At 44.2% G+C, this 23067-nt stretch overlaps 1 protein-coding gene across 2 annotated transcripts in view; it reads left to right on the top strand.

Moving 5' to 3' along the window:
• NAB2 (NGFI-A binding protein 2) overlaps positions 1-23067 on the top strand; it is an 84305-nt gene that overhangs the window by 55118 nt on the left and 6120 nt on the right. The window contains exons 4-7 of one of the 2 annotated variants that reach the window (XM_068267475.1): positions 1428-1479; positions 5455-5569; positions 10666-10863; positions 18840-18877. In XM_068267475.1, coding sequence (XP_068123576.1) covers positions 1428-1479; positions 5455-5569; positions 10666-10863; positions 18840-18877 — 403 coding nt within the window. Of the gene's footprint in view, positions 1-1427; positions 1480-5454; positions 5570-10665; positions 10864-18786; positions 18878-23067 lie in introns of both variants that reach the window. The other variant, XM_068267476.1, reaches the window with a different exon arrangement.

Below are 23067 nucleotides of genomic sequence, written 5' to 3'. Positions count from 1 at the left end.
CGGGAACATAACTTTGGCACAAGGGTAGAGTGCTGTTCTGTGACTATCCTCAGTTTTCTTTTTACTCATAGGTCATTTTTCATCTTTGTTTTTATTTGTCCTGTTCGAGGCACAATTTAATAAAGGCGCCTGTTAATTTGGGCAAAAGTATTACCAATAGTAGAATATCGGTAATGTTATCAATATTCTACTATTGACTTTCCTAACCTAATCCACACATTAACCCTCCCCTACCTACACCTAAAACTAACCCCACCCCATCGATGAATCAGACCTACCCCCACCTACGCCTAACGCTGACCTCACCGATGCCTAACACTGATCTCACCCCACCTACACCTGACACAGACCTCCCCCCTACTTATGCCTAACACTCACCTTCCCCTACCTATGCCTAATACTAACTTCACCCCACCTACGCCTGACACAGACCTCCCCCTTCCTATGCCTAACACTCACCTTCCCCTACCTATTCCTAACACTAACCTCACCCAACCTATGCCTGACACAGACCTCCCCCCTACTTATGCCTAACACTCACCTTCCCCTACCTATGCCTAATACTAACTTCACCCCACCTACGCCTGACACAGACCTCCCCCTTCCTATGCCTAACACTCACCTTCCCCTACCTATTCCTAACACTAACCTCACCCAACCTATGCCTGACACAGACCTCCCCCTATCTATGCCTAGTACTCACCTTCTCCTACCTATTCCTAACATTTACCTTCCCCTACCTATGCCTAACACTCACCTTCTCCTACCTATGCCTAACACACACCTTCCCCTACCTATGCCTAACACCAACCACACCCCACCCACGCCTGACACAGACCTCCCTACCTACACCTAACACTAACCCCACCCCACCCCACTAATGCCTGATACTGACTTTAACCCCTACCTACACCTAATACTCACCTTTCCCTATCTACGCCTAACACTCACCTTCCCCAACCTATGCCTAACACTCACCTTCCCCAACCTATGTCAAACACTAACTACTAACTCCCCGGCACTTGGCTATACTATAGTTGAGCACCCACCGCTAACACCTAACCTTCTGTGCCTGCTGTAGCCGAACCCCCAGTGCAAAAATAAAACCTAACTAGTATAGCTGAGCAAACTGCTGGTGCCTGCACTTGTGCCGCCAGAGCAAAACAGCGCTAAGCAGTGCTACAGCTGGGCACCCATTCCCAATGCACCGCACTGGCGGGACCACTCCGGTGACCCAAAAAAAAAAAAACTGTGCGCCCCCAAAGCTGCAAATCACATTGTGGCCTAGGGTGGTGCTTAATTTATCAGGCCCAACTCATGCCCAATTTAATGCCTCCAAGATTTGGGAATAGGGTTGGGATGAAGAGAAGTATACACATAACTTGGTATGGTTCAATACTTACATTTTACATATTGTTTCCTTCTAGGTTAACTACTGAGGAAATGGGTGCACCGCAGGCAAAAATGCTCAAACAAGAGGTAATTTTAGTCCGTAATATCTAATATATAACATAAGTTAAATAGCTGCCCCCAAATTGATCTTAGTTTATGACAGGGACATAAGACCATGACTATAGTAGGGAACAGACTGAATCCCTCTGAGGAACAGTTAGTGACATAACGATGGACTCAAATGGTGAAGTTCTTGCTGCAGAAGATGTCAACGCTATATAAATCATAGAGTCTCCATTTAAAACTTACAGTTTATCCCTCTAGGGCTATGTACTGTTTTTTACCCCTACAAAATCCTTTACTATAACCTTAACCCTTTAGTTGAAATATATACTATACTAACACAACAGTCATTTTTTAGGTATGTCCCAGCTATCTATACCATATTTTCACCACAAGACCATAAGGTTTAGAGAACAAAAATCAGGAGAAAAAAATACTAAACCTGGTGAGTCCATGGTGGTGCAGGGACGTCTTATCCATCTTCTCCCCCCGCAATTATTATGCCCACTTTGTACCTCTTGTGTCCCATTTGTACCTTCAGTGTCTCCCTTGGGTACTCCTCTTTCTCCCTGTGTCCTCTTACGTGCCCCCCTGTGTCTTCTTAGGTGCTCCCTGTGTCCTCTTATGTGCCCCCTGTGTCCTCTTTGGCACCCCCCTGTGTCCTCTTACATGCCCCCGTGTCCTCTTATGTTCTCCCATGTCGTATATGCCCTCCTAGGTGCCTACTGTGTCCCCGTTAGCAATTAGGTTTTCCCCTGTGTCTCTGCCAGGTCTCCCTGTGTCCCCATGCAATTAGGTGCTCCCCTTTGTCCCCAAGGCAATTAGGTGCCCCCCTTGTCCCTGCTGGCAATTAGATGCTTCCCTATGTATCCGTGCAATTAGGTGCTCCCCTGTGTCCCAGTGCAATTACGGTAGGTACTCCCCATGTCCCTGCTGGCAATTAGGTCCTCCCCATGTCCCGTGTCCCTCTGTCTCCTTCTGTCCCGTACTTCTCTCTTCCTGCTAAAAAGAGAAGAGAAGTGGTATTCCTCCATATGAAAGTGGTCCATGCTTGCAGCCAAGCTCTCTCTCCCTTCACTTACGCATTGGTGATGTAAGCGGAAGTGAAGGGAGAAAGAGCTTGGCTGTAAGCACGGACCACCTGGCGGCTTTCATGCGGAGGATTACCGCTTCTCTTCTTAGCAGTAAGAGAGACTGAGGCTGGGTTCACATTTGACATAGCATGAAAAATGAGCATTTTAGGATAGTGCATTTACGATTTTCTATTGCGTTTTTACCATGTTTTTGGTGCTTTTTGCGTTTGCATTTTTTACGCAGTTTTTCATGCGTTTTGCGTGCGTTTTAATGCATTTGCGGTTCGCTAATGTAAAACACATGCGTTTTGTATGTGTTTTTTTTTTTATTTTAATTTATGCAAATCACTAGGAAGACAACAGGAAGCGGAAACGCATCATAAAACTTCAATTTTTAATTAAAAATGCATTAAAAAAACGCAATGCAAATGTGTTACCATAGACTTTCATTATGTGCCTTTTGGCAGCCATTCTGCATAATATGCAACACTATCAGCATTTGCGAAATGCATACTGTAAAAACGCATTGTAATGCAGCTTCTTCTGCATCCCACAGACTAACATTGCTGCATAAAATGCAGCGTTGTCCACTACGCTATTGTAATGCTTGGGGGGGATACTTTCTGAGTCAGCGTGTGTGCTCAAGACTATGTAGCTGGGTAATGGAAGAGGCTACACAGGTGGCCACAGGAGTAATGAACAAGAGAGCAAGATTGCCCAGAGCAACGGCAGCTCTGGGCTTCCGATACCGCCTATCATGCTAGATGCTATGTGATACAATACCCAACAGACGTAGTCGGTAACAGGCTAGGGTCATACCCAATAGACCACCAGCGTGGTGAAGGCAGTCTCCAATTAGCAGGATAGTGGACTTCACTGACCCGCCGCGGGTGCTGCAAACATCCAGCGGGCATGGAAATACAAAACAAGGCAATACACAATATTTTTACAGCATGGACCCAGCAAAAACTCAGGGAGCTGTACGCTATGTCAGGCGGAGTCTGAAATGAGAGGCAGACTTTTATGTTGCTATTAGCCAATGGATGCAAGCATGCAAATTCCCACACAGCTGAATGGTAATTACTCAATCCTGAGCTGGCTTGATTACAAGCTGCTAGTTGACTATGAAAAAGGACTCTCATAACAAATACATGCAATATTATGCAACAGCATGCATGTAGGAAATCCAGGACTATCTGGCTGCAGTTCAACTTGCAGCAAGAAATAGGAGGAGTCATAACAGCATCCTGAGCAGCTCTTCACTTTTTTAACAAATAAATGCATTGTACAGTATTTATTCTTTTCCGGGTCAAAGAATTCACTTCCTGGGAGTGATGGGAGTGATTTAAAAAAACACTTGGGAAAACCGCTTAGAAAAGCCCACCCCAGCGCAGGGAATGGGAAAAAAATCGCTACAAAAAAAACCCAATGTAAACGCTAACGCGAGCGGAACGCAATGTGAACGTGCCTTTAAAGTCTGGAAATGAACTTTTTAAGTAAAAAAAAAAAAAAAATATATATATATATTTTTGTGTGCTGACATGTTTGAGCTGACATGTTTTTTCTGCTTTTTCCAGTTTCAGAATCATCATAGTCAGTCTTGCATTTAGCAAGTGATGGTAAAATTAGCACAGTGGGCAGATTGTTTTCCACTAGTTCTCAGAAAAGGGGTTTCTGGGTGCCTCAGCACTAATTAGGCCATTTCTGTTGACATGAGGAGACTCACGGGTCTTTACCAGCCAGCTATGGCTATTAGTACTTATGATGCATTTTTATGATCTGTTTATTCACCTACCAATAGTGAATACATACTGTAGCCATATAGTCCAATCAGGAACCGTGTAAATACAGCTTTTGTATTGTAATTATAGCTCAGTCTGCAGTGACAGGAACATAGGTGATCCTGAATGTCTGTCACACTTACCGCTCCTGGGTTCCAGCGACGACCTCACATCTACAGGTAGATGCCGGGATGGCGGAATTCCCGGACTGGCGTGCTAGGGAATGAGCGGCGCGGCTGCGTCTTACTAGGCCTGCGCTCACTCTCCTAGGTTCTTTCTACATGCAGCGGGGGCGCGGCTTCAGCACTGGCGCGCAGGTCAGGGTATTTAAACCATGGCCAATCAAGCCTCCAGTGCTGTAGCATCATTTGTCACAGCTGCTGCATGTTCCACACCGTTCCTGCCTATCAGTCCTGTCCTGTCACGCCAGTCCTGTCACTCTAGTCCTGCCCATCTGTCCTGTCACTACAGTCCTGCCAATCAGTCTTGCCAGTCCTTCTGGTAATGCCAGTCTTACCAGTCTGTGCTGCCACACCATTCCAGACACACCCATTCTGTCAGTCTCACCAATCAGTCCTGCCACACCAGTCCTGTCACATCAGTGATATCAGGCCAGCTCTGTCACGCCAGTCCTGTCCTCAGTCCTGTCTTTAGTCCTGTCAGTTTGGTCCTCTTTCTCCTTCCCTTACAGCAAGGTAAACACTCCTGTTCTTTTTGTCTCTGGTGGGGCAGTCCTAGGGATTGTGACCTGGTGGGCACCAGGCAGTAAAGTAGTCCACCACCCATTGGGGTTGACGGCCCATCATCCCTTGTGGGGTGCGCTGGTGAAGACTCCACACCCTGGGAGTGCCAGCATCAATCACCGGTGCCCAGATGAACAGGAGCCTAATAATGTCCTTCCTCAAGTGGAAGGTACCTATCTGTTCTTAATTGGACTGTAAGGCTATTTATTCACTGTTGGAGGGTAAATAAACAGATAGTGAAAATCTCTGATGCTGGTCAACAATTTCTACGATTTGAGTCTGTCAGTGTCAGGCAGAGAGGACCGTTGTACAAAGGAGCTTTACATCAACAGAGGAGTGCTGTCTACCTACATAGCATTGCTTATGATTCAATGTTAGCTGACATTGTTATTTTCTCTCCAGGTTGTGGAGGTATCATTGCAAGGTGAAGCGGAGGCTGTAAATGCGTCAGTGCGGCACGGCTTGGAGGAAGACAGTGGCAGTATTTCAGGGGAGAGCATGGACGGCCATCTGCAAGGTTGTCATAAAGTTTCTTATGATGTGTCCATCTCATTACAAAAGTGACATATCACATAACACTCACTCATGCTCTTACACCTTCACTAGACGCTAGAAAAGCAACATTTAAGAGGTGTCTCACCTCCTCATCATTCTGTCTGAAACTGTTGGCAAGTCGTCTAATTAGCATAGGTCTCTGTGACCTTGTCTGTCATAACTGCTGTGCTGCCTTTCTCCTGACATTACCAAAACCGAGCACTGCTGGAAAGGTGAAAACGCTTTTGTTTCCAAACACTATAACAGACATAAAAGATGAAACTTGTATTGATTCGGAATTGTGTAGCTGTTATTCTCATCCTATACCTTTATGTATTAAAGGGGTTGCAGCATCCAAAAATAAACATTTGACAAAAAATAGTTAGTGCTCCAAAAATAAATGTACCCCTTTTTTTTCTAAAATTGGTCCCTACATGTCCCCCATTTTTTTTCTCCTTTTTACTTGGTCTGAGGGCCTTTGCCTAACTGCAGGAACTATGCAGTGCCAGCGGGATTGTGGGATTTTTTTTTTCTAAAGTAAAAATCTTTAGTTAATGTAACAAGCTTATTTCAGTATGAAAATAATGGAAAGCTTCCCATTTCTGATAAGATAAGTACACTGTGACTGTGAGAAGGTAATTGAACCCCCCCCCCCCCACTTTTTAAAGCATTTACACAGTGATTTAAAGTGGGATGAACCCCCATACAAATCATCTGATAAGAAATTACCGGTATTTATTTAGCTTACCTATCCTTTCATTTTTAGGGTTTACTGTTTTATTTATTTAAGAAATGTTATATGAAAAAAGAAAATAATATTTCTGCTTGTATTAGGAGACATATAGGGACATATTGTAGAAAAAAGGGATTTGCATATATATTTATTACACTAACTATTTTTAAGCAATTTTTTTATTTTCGGTTGTAACAACCCGGTTTAAGCCTGTTGTCCAGGTGATGTTTGCTGTGGGAGGGACAGTAATCTGTGGAAGTGGGGAGGGAAAATTAATTAACACTGAGCTGGGTTGAAGAAAAAAAAATTAAAGTGCAGAAGTGATGTCTCTTTTGGCATCACGGGAAAACAGTAACGATGGAAACCAGCAGAAATATACTTTTCATTTTTTCACTGAAAGAGATCACAAAATATTGACACAGAAGTAAGACTGCACTGTTTCTGGATGGCAAGAATGAAATCCTGTAGCTAATAATAATAATAATAATAATAATAATAATAATAATGTTTTTACAGTATTCCACTTTTTGATAATACTTATTAAAGATCCACAAGGGTTCTCCACCCTAAATTTCAGCCATCTCACAGTAGGGGTTAAGTTGTATTGTGCGTGAAATAATACACCCACTAGCCACTGCTAGGCGCGGTTGTGTGTGGGTGTCCCACCCACTGAAGGGAGTGGGGAGAGAGATTAGTATAATGTCTTACATTGTGCTATTACAGCTTCTTTAGAAAATGTGAATACTTTATTGCAATGCGTTTTCCTGTTGCAGACAAATACATTCAAAGGCCTATAGGCCTAAGTCCCTTGTCATCACATACATAAGGGAAGTTGTAGTAAACAATCTAGGATTACTTAATAATAATAATAATATGGTACCTATGTGAAGCAGTTTAAGGTGTATTGTGCTGTTCACAGTCAGGGACAGGTGTACAGTATACTGCGTTGTACATAGTCAGACACAGGTGTACCATATACTGCACCGTACACAGTCAGACACACATATACAGTATACTGCACAGTACACAGTCAAACACAGAGTATACTGCATAGTACACAGTCAGACACAGGTGTGCAGTATACTGCACCGTACACAGTCAGACACGGATGTACAGTATACTGCGCTGTACACAGTCAGACACAGAGTATACTGCACAGTACACAGTCAGACACAGGTGTACAGTGTACTGCACCGTACACAGACACACGTGTGCAGTATACTGCGCTGTACATAGTCAGACACAGATGTACAGTATTCTGCGCTGTACACAGACACAGATATACAGTATACTGCACCGTACACAGTCAGACAGGTGTACTGTATACTGCGCTGTACATAGTCAGACACATATATACAGTATACTGCACAGTACACAGTCAGACACAGATGTACACTATACTGCGCTGCACATAGTCTGACACAGGTGTACAGTATACTGCACTGTACACAGTCAGACATAGGTGTACAGTATACTGTGCTGTACATAGTCAGACATAGGTGTACAGTATACTGCATCGTACACAGTCAGACACAGATGTACACTATGCTGCACTGTACAAAGTCAGACACAGATCTACAGTATACTGCACTGTACATAGACACAGGTGTACAGTATACTGCACTGTACACAGTCAGACACAGGTATACTGTATACTGCACCATACACAGTCAAGCGCAGATGTACACTATACTGCGCTGTACATTGTCAGAAACAAGTGTACAGTATACTGCACTGTACACAATCAGATACAGATGTACAGTATACTGCACTGTACAGAGTTAGACACAGGTGTACAGTATACTGCGCTGTACATAGTTACATAGTTATTTTGGTGGAAAAAAGACATACGTCCATCGAGTTCAACCAGAGAACAAAGTACAACACCAGCCTGCTCCCTCACATATCCCTGTTGATCCAGAGGAAGGTGAAAAACACTTACAAGGCATGAACCAATTAGCCAAAAGGGAAAAAAATTCCTTCCCGACTCCAGATGGCAATCAGATAAAATCCCTGGATCAACATCATTAGGCATTACCTAGTAATTGTAGCCATGGATGTCTTTCAACGCAAGGAAAGCATCTAAGCCCCCTTTAAATGCCGGTATAGAGTTTGCCATAACGACTTCCTGTGGCAATGCATTCCACATCTTAATCACTCTTACTGTAAAGAACCCTTTCCTAAATAAATGGCTAAAACGTTTTTCCTCCATGCGCAGATCATGTCCTCTAGTCCTTTGAGAAGGCCTAGGGACAAAAAGCTCATCCGCCAAGCTATTATATTGCCCTCTGATGTTAATTAGATGTTAATTAGATCTCCTCTAAGGTGTATTTTCTCTAGAGTAAATAAACCCAGTTTATCTAACCTTTCTTGGTAAGTGAGACCTTCCATCCCATGTATCAATTTTGTTGCTTGTCTCTGCACCTGCTCTAAAACTGCAATATCTTTTTTGTAATGTGGTGCCCAGAACTGAATTCCATATTCCAGATGTGGCCTTACTAGAGAGTTAAACAAGGGCAATATTATGCTAGCATCTGGATTTTTTATTTCCCTTTTAATGCATCCCAAAATTTTGTTAGCTTTAGCTGCAGCGGCTTGGCATTGGGTGCGATTATTTAACTTGTTGTCGATGAGTACTCCTAAGTCTTTCTCCAAGTTTGATGTCCCGAACTGTATCCCATAGACACAGGTCTACTACAGTATACTGCACTGTACACAGTCAGACACAGGTGTACAGTATACAGCGCTGTACAGTCAGACTCAGGTGGACAGTATACTGCGCTGTACATAGTCAGATAGAGGTGTACAGTATACTGCGCTGTACACAATCAGTCACAGATGTACAGTATACTGTGCTGTACATAGCCAGACACATGACTATGTAAATCACAGTCCCATGATTTGTGGTTACGCCAATACACCTGTGTCTGACTGTGTAAAGCACAGTGCAGTATACTATACATCTGTGTCAGACACAGGTTAACAGTATACTGCGCTGTACACAGTCAGACACAGGTTAACAGTATACTGCGCTGTACACAGTCAGACAAAGGTAAACAGTATACTGCGCTGTACACAGTAAGACAAAGGTAAACAGTATACTGCGCTGTACACAGTCAGACAGAGGTAAACAGTATACTGCGCTGTACACAGTCAGACAAAGGTTAGCAGTATACTGCGCTGTACACAGTCAGACAAAGGTAAACAGTATACTGCGCTGTACACAGTAAGACAAAGGTTAACAGTATACTGCGCTGTACACAGTCAGACAAAGGTAAACAGTATACTGCGCTGTACACAGTCAGACAAAGGTAAACAGTATACTGCGCTGTACACAGTCAGACAAAGGTTAGCAGTATACTGCGCTGTACACAGTCAGACAAAGGTAAACAGTATACTGCGCTGTACACAGTAAGACAAAGGTTAACAGTATACTGCGCTGTACACAGTCAGACAAAGGTAAACAGTATACTGCGCTGTACACAGTCAGACAAAGGTAAACAGTATACTGCTCTGTACACAGTCAGACAAAGGTAAACAGTATACTGCGCTGTACACAGTCAGACAAAGGTAAACAGTATACTGCGCTGTACACAGTCAGACAAAGGTAAACAGTATACTGCGTTGTACACAGTCAGACAAAGGTTAGCAGTATACTGCTCTGTACACAGTCAGACAAAGGTTAACAGTATACTGCGCTGTACACAGTCAGACACAGGTTAACAGTATACTGCGCTGTACACAGTCATACAAAGGTTAACAGTATACTGCGCTGTACACAGCCAGACAAAGGTTAGCAGTATACTGCGCTGTACACAGCCAGACAAAGGTTAACAGTATACTGCGCTGTACACAGTCAGACAAAGGTTAACAGTATACTGCGCTGTACACAGCCAGACAAAGGTTAGCAGTATACTGCGCTGTACACAGCCAGACAAAGGTTAACAGTATACTGCGCTGTACACAGTCAGACAAAGGTAAACAGTATACTGCGCTGTACACAGTCAGACAAAGGTTAACAGTATACTGCGCTGTACAGTCAGACAAAGGCAAACAGTATGCTGCGCTGTACACAGTCAGACAAAGGTAAACAGTATACTGCGCTGTACACAGTCAGACACAGGTGTACAGTATTCTGCACTGTGCACAGTCAGACACAGACGTATTGGTGTAACTACAAATAATGGACCCCCCCAGCAAAACTTTGATGGGACCCCCTATGTTCCCACCCTCTCCCTTGCTACCCCTAATTTCTTTGTTGCTTTCCCCTCTTTATATATGGTATTTCCATAGACAACCTGCATTTTCAAAAAGGGAAATGACCCTCTCTGTTTGTCTGCCTACAGCTGTGACAGTAAGAATACCCACATCCCCTGGAGCACCCCCCACAGACCTATCACTAACCCTACCACACCCATCTACATGGAGCAGGCAGCTCCTCCAGCAGACTCTAATGGATGAAGGGTTACGACTGGCCAGGCTGGTGTCACGTGACAGGTTGGGCCGCATTAGCTTATGTGTGCCTACTACACCCCATATCTCAGGTGAGGCACTGATCTGTCTATTTCAGAGATGGATGACCATATGTGGCATAATACAAAAAGGTCTAGTAACAATTGCAGTAATCAAAATTCAATACCCAACCATTTTGTATCTTGGAAATTGGTTGTTTTGTGTTGCAAAAGTTTTGGCAAAACTTTTAAAAACACAGTCCAAGGCCCACTGCAATGTAAGACAGTAAAATTTGTGCACATACATATAATATGCCTATTTATGTTATGTAGATAACACTTACAGACAGTATTAGAAAGTTGACAGCCCTAAATCTCGAGGGTCCTTTTACACTTAAAGGACCACTGTCGTGAACATTTTTTAAATTTAAAATACATGTAAACATAAAAGAAGTACTTTTCTTCCAGAGTAAAACAAGCTGTAAATTACTTTTCTCCCATCTTGCTGTCACTTACAGTAGGTAGTAGAAATCTGACAGAACCGACCGGTTTTGGTCTAGTCCATCTCTTCACGAGGGATTATCAGCATGGTCGTTATTCTTTATAAAGACATTCCCCGAAACGGATTTATATAAAGATGTTGGCCAGCAGCAGTTCACTGCCAACTTTTGGTAGAAAATGGCAGTTGCTCCGTCCAACTTCTAAGTGCTTTTGGATATAAAGAAAACCCTGAAAATGCCTCAAGAGGAGATGGGCTATTCCAAAACCTGTCGGTTCTCTAATTTTTTTCAAGTCATTTATGGCTCATTTTCCTCTGGAAGAAATGTACTTCTTATTTGTATGTGTTTACATGTATTTTAAATGTTACAATTTTCGCAATAGTTCCCCCTTTAGGCCTCTTTCACAGTGCGACGTTAAAGTCGCACGTTAGAAAATTTTATAACACAGACTAAAGCACAGCAAAACAAAGTCTGTGCGACATTCACAGTGCACACGTTGTGTTGTGTGTAACGTGTAGCAATATTTAGAAAGTGCTGCATGCTGTGCGTTTAGCAATACGTTTGCTGCTTTGTGTGTTGCACATGCTCAGTAAGGATTTGTTTTTTTTAAATGTAACGCATGCGCCGTTTTCGTTCCATCACTATGCGACGAAAATGGCGCACCAAATGCAGGGCTACAGAATGTACTATAACGTCCAAGTTATAGTCTTTCAATGCTTTGCATTAGGGGCACGTTATGCGACCTTAAAGAAAACCTGAACTGAAAATTAAAAGTCAAAATAAGCTCTCTGGTCAGCACACTGTTAAACTGTAACATCATCCACTTGAGCCATAGGGAAACATGGACATTACCGGGAACATCAGTTGTCCACTCAGCTATAACTGATAGCAACTGATATATAACTGACAGCAACTGATATATTTCAGTTCTGACAAAATGTTGTCAGAACTGGAAGGGATCATTGTCAGAAGAAAACGGTGAGCTTCTGAGAGGAACTGACGGCAAGGTAACTATTTAATGTTCATTTGAAGTTACCTCATGTGTTTATTTTAAATAATTTTACTCAGTATAGGTTCCCTTTAACGTCACATCAAACGCATCGTCCCACTGTGAAAGAGGCCTAAATCAGTTGCTCTCAGTTATAACTGAAAAGACAACTGATTTTCAAAGTACAGACTAACCAGCAAGCTCATGGTGAACCAGAACTCATTGGAGTGTGTAAGGGGCTACAATGGTCCAAAAAGCCCCCTTACTAAAATGCTATGGAAAACAAAGGTTTGCTTTCTTAAAACAGAAAGTATTTCCGATAATTCAGGTTGGAGTGAGCTCCATTTTCAATGTAATGTCCATGTTTTCCTATGGCTCAGTTCCCACTAGCCTCGTTTTATCTGAAAGCTTTTTCACAGTGCACTGCTATGAGAAAAAAACAAAATGCAATGCATACCAACACATTAAGTTTAAAAGGGCATTTTCCAACAGGCTTTGTACATTACTCTGGCTGCTGGATTGTACCACTGCCGTTTGGGGAACACTGTGAAAGAATAAAGGAAACTCCGAGGCTACTCCGTGAGGAGATCTACTAGTCCAAAACCTTTCAATAAGAATTTTAGATAAATATAGGGGCTAAAACAGACAGCATGAAGTTTCTGCATCTGGGGGGCTGCATCTGTCTAATTAATAATGGGGGTTCCTCTGGCTAGCTAATACCAGGGGCACCTCTTGCTACCTATATAGGTACTACAACATTCAGGGCCGGCCCGCTCATGAGGCGGGGTGAAACTTTTGCCTCAGGCGGCAAATTTCCAGGGGCGGCACCCGCCCGTCCGTGGGTGCGGGGAGCCGGCCGCCGAGCTGGAGGGGTAGCTGGCAGGACGGGGGTATTGGGCCAGCGGCGGAGAGGGGGGTCGGACCCCCCCCTCCCTCGCCTGGGTCCCCCGTCCTCCGCTCCCCTCCAGCCTTAAATAGAAGCAGCCGCTATGTGTAAGAGGAACGGGCGGGGAGGACCCACCTCTTCCTCGTTCCAGCGTGCGCTCCACTGACGTCACTTCCTGCAACGCTGCAGGAAGTGACGTCAGTGGAGCGCACGCTGGGAAGAGGTGAGTGTCCTCCCCGCCCGTTCCTCCTACACATAGCGGCTGCTTCTATTTAAGGCTGGAGGGGAGCGGAGGACGGGGGACCCAGGCGAGGGGGGGGGTCCGACCCGCCGCTAGGCCCAATACCCCCGTCCTGCCAGCTACCCCTCCAGCTCGGCGGCGGCAATTTTTTTTAATAATTTGCCTCAGGCGGCAAAAAGTCTAGGGCCGGCCCTGACAACATTGCAACAGTGTACCCAAGTTTACAGGCTGGGCTTGAGGGGGAGTCACGGTTTGGGTTGCAGTCTATACTCCCATGCACTGGGAGCTCTGTAGCCCATGAACTAGGGATCCAGCATGACCATACCTCTGTGCTTACCTTATCCTTTATCATGTTTTTCTGAAGACAGGTAAAATCTCATTTCTGGGAGTTCTCACACTTGTCACATCGTCTTGTTAATAAACAGAATAAACACTAGTCTGCAAGAGGTGCAGCCATAATTCTAGCCATAAGGGCCGGATGTCTGAACCAGCTACCCGGTGTCTCAATTTATTTATTTATTTATTGTATTTATAACGCGCCAACATATTACGCAGCGCTGGACATTAGTTTAGGTTACAGACAATATTTAGGGGTGACATACAGCAATATGACAATACAGGAATACAAGAAAACCAGATCACACAGCACAGTATGAGTACAAGGTAATGCTTAGTCAGTCACTGGAGGGGAGCATGGAGATTAGGCAAGTTAGGTTCACACAGATGCATAGCATGGGTTCACAGTAATGGAGGTGCATGATCAGGTAGGACACAAAAGGAGGAGGACCCTGCCCAAAAGCTTACAATCTAGAGGGAGAGGTAAGGACACAAATGGTAGGGGACCAGAGTTCAGCTGTGGGTTTAAAGCACTTGTGAGGGGTAGTAGGCCAGAGTGAAAAGGTGAGTTTTGATGGCCATCTTCAAGATGTTGAAGGAGGGGGCTGCCCTAATGGGTGGAGGTAGGGAGTTCCGTAGTGTTGGAGCAGCTCTTGAGAAGTCCTGGAGGCGTGCATGGGACTAGGTGATGCGGGGGGCGGTCTCAATTCAAATGCTTTTCTGCTAGCGTCCACAAAAGCATTTGGCAACTATCAGCGACACTTCACGTCGTTTGATTTTTGCATTGTGTTTTGTTGGAGAAGCGTTGTGGTTTCCCAATGCGATCGATCGTGGCGTTTGCGCCGGCAAACAATCATGCCCAGTGGCTGTCCAGTTCCTTGAATGGACAGCGCTTCAATGACGAGCATCGTGCCTACCATTGACCAAAAACATCCATCTGAACTGGCCCTAACAGCAGAGGCAATATTTGGAAGATCTCTTTCTCTAACCAACCTTTGCTAATTTGCTAAGCAATTATTACAATTACAATTATTACAATGCTTTAAAGAACCACTATTGCAAATAATTGTAGAATGTAAAATCTATGTAAACACATACATACAAGAAGTACATTTCTTCCAGAGTAAAATACAGTATAAATTAAGTTTCTCCTATATTATTGTCACTTACAGTAGTTAGTTCAAAACTGACAGATTTTGTACTAGTCCATCTTCTCCTGGGAGATTCTCAGTATTACATTTGAGTCTTCTCAAGAGCGCTTTCTGGAAAGGATCTGTGTAAAGATGTCAGCCAGCTTCCCTACTTCTTGCACACTATTTTAGCAGTTTGATTGAGCAACTACCATTCAGTACATGTTTTTGTAAATAAAGAAATAACTTAGAATCACCCATGAGCAGATGGGCTAGTCCAAAGCCTGTCAGATTTGTAACATTTTTATGATCTACTGTACACAACAGCAACATAGAAGAAGAGTAATGCATAGCTCATTTTACTCTGAAACAAATGTTCTTCTTATGTGTATGTGTTTACATACATTTTAAATTTTATATACAGTGGGATGCAAAAGTTTGGGAAACCTTGTTAATTGTCATGATTTTCCTGTATAAATCGTTGGTTGTTATGATGAAAAATGTAAGTTAAATATATCATATAGGAGACACACACAGTGATATTTGAGAAGTGAAATGAAGTTTATTGGATTTACAGAAAGTGTGCAATAGTTGTTTAAACAAAATTATGCAGGTGCATAAATTTGGGCATCACAAAAAAGAAATAAAATCAATATTTAGTAGATCCTCCTTTTGCAGAAATTACAGCCTTTAAACACTTCCTGTAGGTTCCAATAAGAGTCTGGATTCTGGTTGAAGGTATTTTGGGCCATTCCCCTTTACAAATTATCTCTGGTTCATTCAGGTTTGATGGCTTCCGAGCATGGACAGCTCTCTTTAACCTGCTGGGCGGTCTGGACGAGCTCAGCTCGTCCAGTACCGCCGGAGCCTGCCGCTCAGGCCCTGCTGGGCCGATTTGGCTCAAATAAAAAGCAGCACACGCAGCCGGCACTTTGCCAGCCGCGTGTGCTGCCTGATCGCCGCCGCTCTGCGGCGATCCGCTGCGAGCAGCGGCGAAAGAGGGCCCCCCTAGCCGCCTGAGCCCAGCGTAGCCGGAACAAAAAGTTCCGGCCAGCGCTAAGGGCTGGATCGGAGGCGGCTGACGTCAGGACGTCGGCTGACGTCGATGACGTCACTCCGCTCGTCGCTATGGCGACGATGTAAGCAAAACAAGGAAGGCCGCTCATTGCGGCCTTCCTTGTTTATTCTGGGCGCCGGAGGCGATCGGAAGATCGCCTCCGGAGCGCCCTCTAGTGGGCTTTCATGCAGCCAACTTTCAGTTGGCTGCATGAAATAGTTTTTTTTTTATTAAAAAAAAACCCTCCCGCAGCCTGCCTGGCGATCTTAATAGAACGCCAGGCAGGTTAACTCACACCACAGATTTTCAGTTATGTTCAGGTCTGGGGACTGAGATGGCCATTCCAGAACATTTTACTTGTTCCTCTGCATAAATGTCTTAGTGGATTTTGAGCAGTGTTTAGGGCAGTTGTCTTGTTGAAAGATCCAGCCCCGGCGCAGCTTCAGCTTTGTCACTGATTCCTGGACATTAGTGTCCAGAATCTGCTGATACTGAGTGGAATCCATGCGTCCCTCAACTTTGACAAGATTCCCAGTCCCTGCAGTGGCCACACAGCCCCACAGCATGATGGAACCACCACCATATTTTACTGTAGGTAGCAGGTGTTTTTCTTGGAGTGCTGTGTTCTTTTTCTCCATAACGCCCCTTGTTATGCCGAAATAACTCAATTTTAGTTTCATCAGTTCACAGCACCTTATTCCAAAGAAGCTGTCTTGTCCAAATGTGCTTTAGCATACCTCAAGCGGCTCTGTTTGTGCTGTGGGCGGAGAAAAGGCTTCCTCTGCATCACTTTCGCATACAGCATCTCCTTAAGTAAAGTGCGCCGAATGGTTGAACGATGCACAGTGACACCATCTGCTGCAAGATGATGTTGTAGGTCTTTGGTGCTGGTCTGTGGGTTGACTCTGACTGTTCTCACCATTCATCACTTCCGTTTATCCGAGATTTTTCTTGGTCTGCCACTTTGAGCCTTAACCTCCTTAGCGGTATGGATGAGCTCAGCTTGTCCATTACCGCCGGAGGGTGCTGCTTAGGCCCTGCTGGGCCGATTCTGTTCAAATAAAAAGGAGCACATGCAGCCGGCACTTTGCCAGCCGCGTGTGCTACCTGATCCCCGCCGCAGCGCGGCGATCCGCCGCGTGCAGCGGCGATAGAGGGTCCCCCCAGCCGCCCAAGCCCAGCGCAGCCGGAAGAAACAGTTCCGGCCAGCGCTAAGGGCTGGATCGGAGGCGGCTGACGTCAGGACGTCGGCTGACGTCCATGACGTCACTCCGCTCGTCACCATGGCGACGAGGAAAGCGAAACAAGAAGGGACGCTCATTGCGGCCTTCCTTGTTACTTCTGATCGCCGGAGGCGATCAGAAGTACGCATTGGGAGCGCCCTCTAGTGGGCTTTCATGCAGCCAACTTTCAGTTGGCTGCATGTAATAGTTTTTTTTTATTAAAAAAAAAAACTCCCGCAGCCGCCCTGGCGATCTTAATAGAACGCCAGGGAGGTTAAAGAAAACCTGTAACTTTTAAAAACCTCCCCTGGGGGGGTACTCACCTCGGGTGGGGAAAGCCTCTGGGTCCTATTGAGGCTTCCCCCATCCTCCTCGGTCCCACGGCGGCGGCAAAAAATCTTCGGGAACGGCGGGGATGTAAATATTTACCTCCCCATCTCAGTATGGGATCTCCTCCCTGGAGATAGGCGGAGATAGCCGATCGCTGTTGGACGGCTCTACTGCACAGGTGCAAGTCTCCTGCGCAGGCGCAAGTCTCCTGAGCCTGCGCAGTAGAGCGGAACCGATGGAGTTTCGGCTATTTTAAATTAATGTCCAGCGCTGCGTAATATGTTGGCGCTTTATAAATACAATAAATAATAATAATATTTTCGCCTATCTCTGTGCATGCAGAGAGCCGCAACAGCGCCCCCGCTGGAGCCAAGGAAGGTAAATAAATGAGCACTTGTCCGGCTTGTCGAGAGAGGATTCCGGGACACTTCGAGGGAGCCAGCGCTGGACTGCCTGCAACTACAGCGGAGGGGGAAGCCTCATTGGGGCTCTGAGGCTTCCCCCTCCCGAGGTGAGTACACCCCAGGGGAACTTTTTTCATTACAGGTTCTTTTCAACTTGAACTGAGCCTGTGGTCTTCCATTTCCTCAATATGTTCCTAGCTTTGGAAACAGACAGCTGAAATTTCTGAGACAGCTTTCTGTTTCCTTTCCCTAAACCATGATGGTGAACAATCTTTGTCTTCAAGTCATTTGAGAATTGTTTTGAGACCCTCATGTTGCTCCTCTTCAGAGAAAATTAAGAGGAGGGAAACTTACAATTGACCCCCTTAAATACTCTTTCTTATAATTGGATTCACCTGTGTATGTAGGTCAGGGGTCACTGAGCTTACCAAGCCAATTTGAGTTTCAATAATTTGTTCTAAAGGTTTTGGAATCAATAAAATTACAATGGTGCCCAAATGTATGCACCTGCTTAATTTAAGTTAAACAATTATTGCACACTTTCTGTAAATTCAATAAACTTCATTTCACTTCTCAAATATCACTGTGTGTGTCTCCTATATGATATATTTAACTGATATTTTTTTATCGTAACAACCAACAATTTATACAGCAAAATCATGACAATTAACAAGGTTACCCAAACTTTCGCATCCCACTGTATATTTTTTCTTTAATGTAGTGTTTGATGCTGGTTTAGAAAAGTACAGACCTCATCAGATAGATTGCCTTTGAGGACGAGTCTCAGAAGAAGCCAGTAATAATTTGCTATGGGGCTTCACCACACCCTCACACCCCTGATTGTGTTCCATATATTTATCGTATAAAGAATTATAGAGTTTACAATAAACAAATATTAAGGTGTTGTATTATTTCATACAGAGTGTGATGATGGTGGATCAGAAAGTTGTTCAAGCCTGCCAGTTTCCCCACAGATCACGGACCTCCGAACTGGGAACTGCAAGGAGCAAGAGTAAGAGGAACGCAACAAGACCACCACAATCTGAGCTAAGGCTGAGGAGTCACTTATTACAACAGCAGAGGTTCTTTATTCCCCAACCCAAAGCCATTTAGGACTTTGAGCCATCAGATATTACTGTCACTATCTTTAGTGTCGATATTATTTAGTGTCCTTATTATTGAGTACTGACAATGGAATATATTGCCTTCCCCATAAGGCTTTTATGCACAGATCTTGGAAGTCATTCAGTTTAAGGCTGACTTGTGGTTAAACAAAATCTATTATTATGCATGCAGTTTTCTTTTCTTTCCAGGTCGTCCCAGAAATGGGATCTGATCTGTTCCAAGTCTCCCCATCTATCGAGTTAACCTATTACAGAGATCGTAGCCAATCCTTCAGGGCATTCTGAAAAGAAACTAAATCGGTGTGCAGAGATCTCAAGGTGTTTTCACTCCATCTACATGCTTGGCTACTAAACCAGAGTAACTGTAGTGAAGATAATATAATGAAAAAAAATGTCTGCTTTTTTACAATATTCATTTATAGATTATTTAGTCAGTGTTTGCCAACTGTGAAATCTTCCCTCTCCCTGATTTACATTCTGCAGTATATCACTGGGTGGTGACATCTTTAGTTCTGCCTGGTGATCTGAATCTGAATGTTCGTTACTGAGAGTTGTTTGCACAGAGGGAGATATTACTGCTCGGCATTTGGAAGAAAGCCCTTATTTCCCACAATTCAATGACTTTCACAGACAACAAACTATCAGGACCATGGTCATGACATCACACTTTGGGAGGGGTTTCATCACAATATCAGCCACACAGACCCCCATGATGATCCATTCAAGAAACGGTAAAGATATCTCATGGAAAAAGCTACTGATCGGGATGAAGTTCAATCCTGGGTTAAAGTTCCTCTTTAAGTACAGTACTTTAACCACCCTGGCGTTCTATTAAGATCGCCAGGGCGGCTGCGGGAGGGTTTTTTTTTAATTCAAAAAAACTATTCCATGCAGCCAACTGAAAGTTGGCTGCATGAAAGCCCACTAGAGGGCGCTCCGGAAGCGTAACTCCGATCGCCTCCGGCGATCAGAATTAACAAGGAAGGCCGCAAAGAGCGGCCTTCCTTGTTTTGCTTTCCTCGTCGCCATAGCGACGAGCGGAGTGACGTCATGGACGTCAGCCGACGTCCTGACGTTAGCTGCCTCCGATCCAGCCCTTAGCGCTGGCCGGAACTGTTTGTTCCGGCTACGCTGGGCTTGGGCGGCTGGGGGGACCCTCTTTCGCCGCTGCACGCGGCGGACCGCCGCAGAGCGGCGGACCGCCGCAGAGCGGCAGCGATCAGGTAGCACACGCGGCTGGCAAAGTGCCGGCTGCGTGTGCTGCTTTTTATTTGGTCTAAATCGGCCCAGCAGGGCCTGAGCGGCACCCTCTGGCGGTAATGGACGAGCTAAGCTCGTCCATACCGCTAAGGTGGTTAAATACCCTGTAGTATATATCATTATGGACTAAATCATACAGCATAACTCAATCTGACAACTGACACAGCATTTTTAATATTTAGTTTTTTCCCCCCAAGAATTGCTTAAAGGGATCATGTAGTACAGTATACAGCCTTTCTACCAACGCAGCAGTGGCTGCTGTCACAAATAGAGCTGCACTGAGCCCCGCCAAATCAACACAGACCAAAATTCTACCAGTTGGGTCTAATATTTCCCTCCTTCCTCTTCAGTGCACTGGTGCGGATGCCAGGTAGTAATGTTTCCAGGATGCAGGAAAGGGTGTGACTGTTGTGGCAGGGGGCAGACAGAGGTGTGGCAAGGGATCAATGGGGACACGCCCAGTTTCCCGGCTTCCAAACTAGGAAGCCCAGCCAAACTCCAGCACTCACTGAGGCTCATTAGTGAGAATACCAGAGCTGCAGTGGTAGTAAGGCTTTATTATATAATAAAGTACAGCCTCTTTGCTAGATAGCATGATAGTGACCCACTACGGTACTACTTTAATAATATCAACACATGTTTTTCCCTTTTTTTCTTACTACTCATTGACAGTAGAGCAGACTGAGGTCTTCAGTCTGTGAAAACTCAGGCCGGCAACACATATTCTGTAGAATATAAAACCAAATACAGTAAAAAAAAAAAACACTGTTGAAGAAATACCAGCATAAAGTAATGCTTATAGGAACTGATTTATCATGAAAGATACAAAGGAAAGGGGAGTTAGGGCCTGTTCTCACTATAACGTACAAGGTTTATGCGGGTGATTATTCTGCGGTTAGCGAGGTAAAACCACTGTACACTCCTCTGATTCCTGATGATCACAATGCGATCAGAGCTTGTTTAAGCGCTGTACCGCGATCACTCAAGAATCGTAGCAAAATGCTGCAGGCAACACATTTTGCGATTGCCGTTAATCGTGGAACGCCCACAATCATGGCAGTGAGGTCACTGCCATATAGTTATAATTGCGTTAGCATTTTAAAAAGCGCTGGCGCTTCGTCCATTAGCGGGAATCACCCACTAATTGCCCTAGTGAGAACCGGCCCTTAGGATTAGGGATGGTCAGTGAGATGCTAATGGTTCCGAGCTGATGCAGGATTATGAACATTTTGCATTTAAAGTCACGCAGCTTAAAAATGGACCGATCCCATCTCACCAAGGCACTTTCAGCAAATCTACAGTAGAAAATGGATATCATTGATGACCTCTAAGAGGGAATATTATAAAAGATAACATCTCACTAATAAAGATTAGCTCAACTATTCATGCAAGTTTCCACCAATTTGAAACTGAACCAGTAGCCTAGTTGCTGCTGAACTGGCAACTGGTTAAAGTGTACTCGAGGTGGCATGATGAGGTAAATAAACAGGTGTATGCAGAGTACAAAACATATTAATAACCAGGCTGATTTACTTGCTATATTTTGCTGCCTGAAAGAGTTATTTTTCAGGCATGGAAGTGACAGCTTCTGTCTTGTTGGTACCTAGTTGGGAATATAGTAAACATCACTGATAAGCAAATTACAGCCATAAAAGTTTTCTTGGCAGAATACAACTTCTGAGAGCAGGGGAAAAGTAGGACAAGGTCAATAGTTAATGTATTTTCACTCTGGGACACTTAATAGACTGCTACTTACAGTAAAACATTCAACCTACTTTGTGAATGTTTAAATATACAAGAGAACCATACAATACTTAAAAAAAACATTTTTTAAGAGTAGAGGGATAAATGGGGTTCACTTTAATTAACCAGGGCCTACTGGGATTGGTTAGATTGGGCAGGGATCGCGCTTTAATGTGCAAGTTCTTATATAAGTGCTCATTCAGGTTTAATGCAAAAAACATATGGTTTTTGCTGCATTTTCAAGCACACATCATGTATTATAGTCTTTAAAATCATCAACTATTTTGTCTAACTGTGTGCTGTATTGGAGACACACATGGTATGCACGAAAATGACATGCACATTAGCCACATACCGCAAGTTTAGACTTAACGATAGCCTATCTCTACTTCCTAGCAAAATCTGCCTTGCCCACTTGCAAGGTGTCATCCCACTGGCTGCAGACAGGGGGCTTTATTCTCCCTGCCGCCACTTTGAAATGTAAAATAAATGGGATGGTCACTACAGATGGGCTGATCTCAGGTATATACTGTAAATTTCAACACTAGTGTCACTATGAGCTATGCAGAGCTTGTCAGTGACTCAACCTATCTACTACAAAAATTAAAATATCAATTCAGGTTAGACAGCCCCTTTAATTGCACAATTGTATGCTGCCACATCATGACATTTTTGAAGTACTGAATACATTTTTGATCTTTCCACCTTTTTTGTTTTGTAATAAATGTATCACTTTTTTATTTTAAGTTTTATACCTGTATAAATAGAAATCGTACGAAGCAGAACATTTTCTCCCGGACACTTTACTTTGTAACCTCTTATTGGAGAGCCCATTAGACCATTTGTAGCAAAGCAATAACTAGCTCATGTTATATGACTGCAATAAAGCGCTCCAAGTCATTGTCACTGCGGCACGGCGTACTCTGCTCTCTGGACTTCTGGGACTCTAGGCTGTCTTGGTGGACACCAGCCTCTATACAGAACATGTCATTTCCTTATGATTGTATACTTACAAGCTTATACTCGCTGCCTTGGACATGATGTAACTAGCTTTTGCTCTTTCTTCCATACAGCT

Source organism: Hyperolius riggenbachi, chromosome 2 (genome assembly GCF_040937935.1).
Source record: "Hyperolius riggenbachi isolate aHypRig1 chromosome 2, aHypRig1.pri, whole genome shotgun sequence".
NCBI classification, from domain to species: Eukaryota; Metazoa; Chordata; class Amphibia; order Anura; family Hyperoliidae; genus Hyperolius; species Hyperolius riggenbachi.
This window is presented reverse-complemented; position numbering and strand designations above follow the sequence as displayed.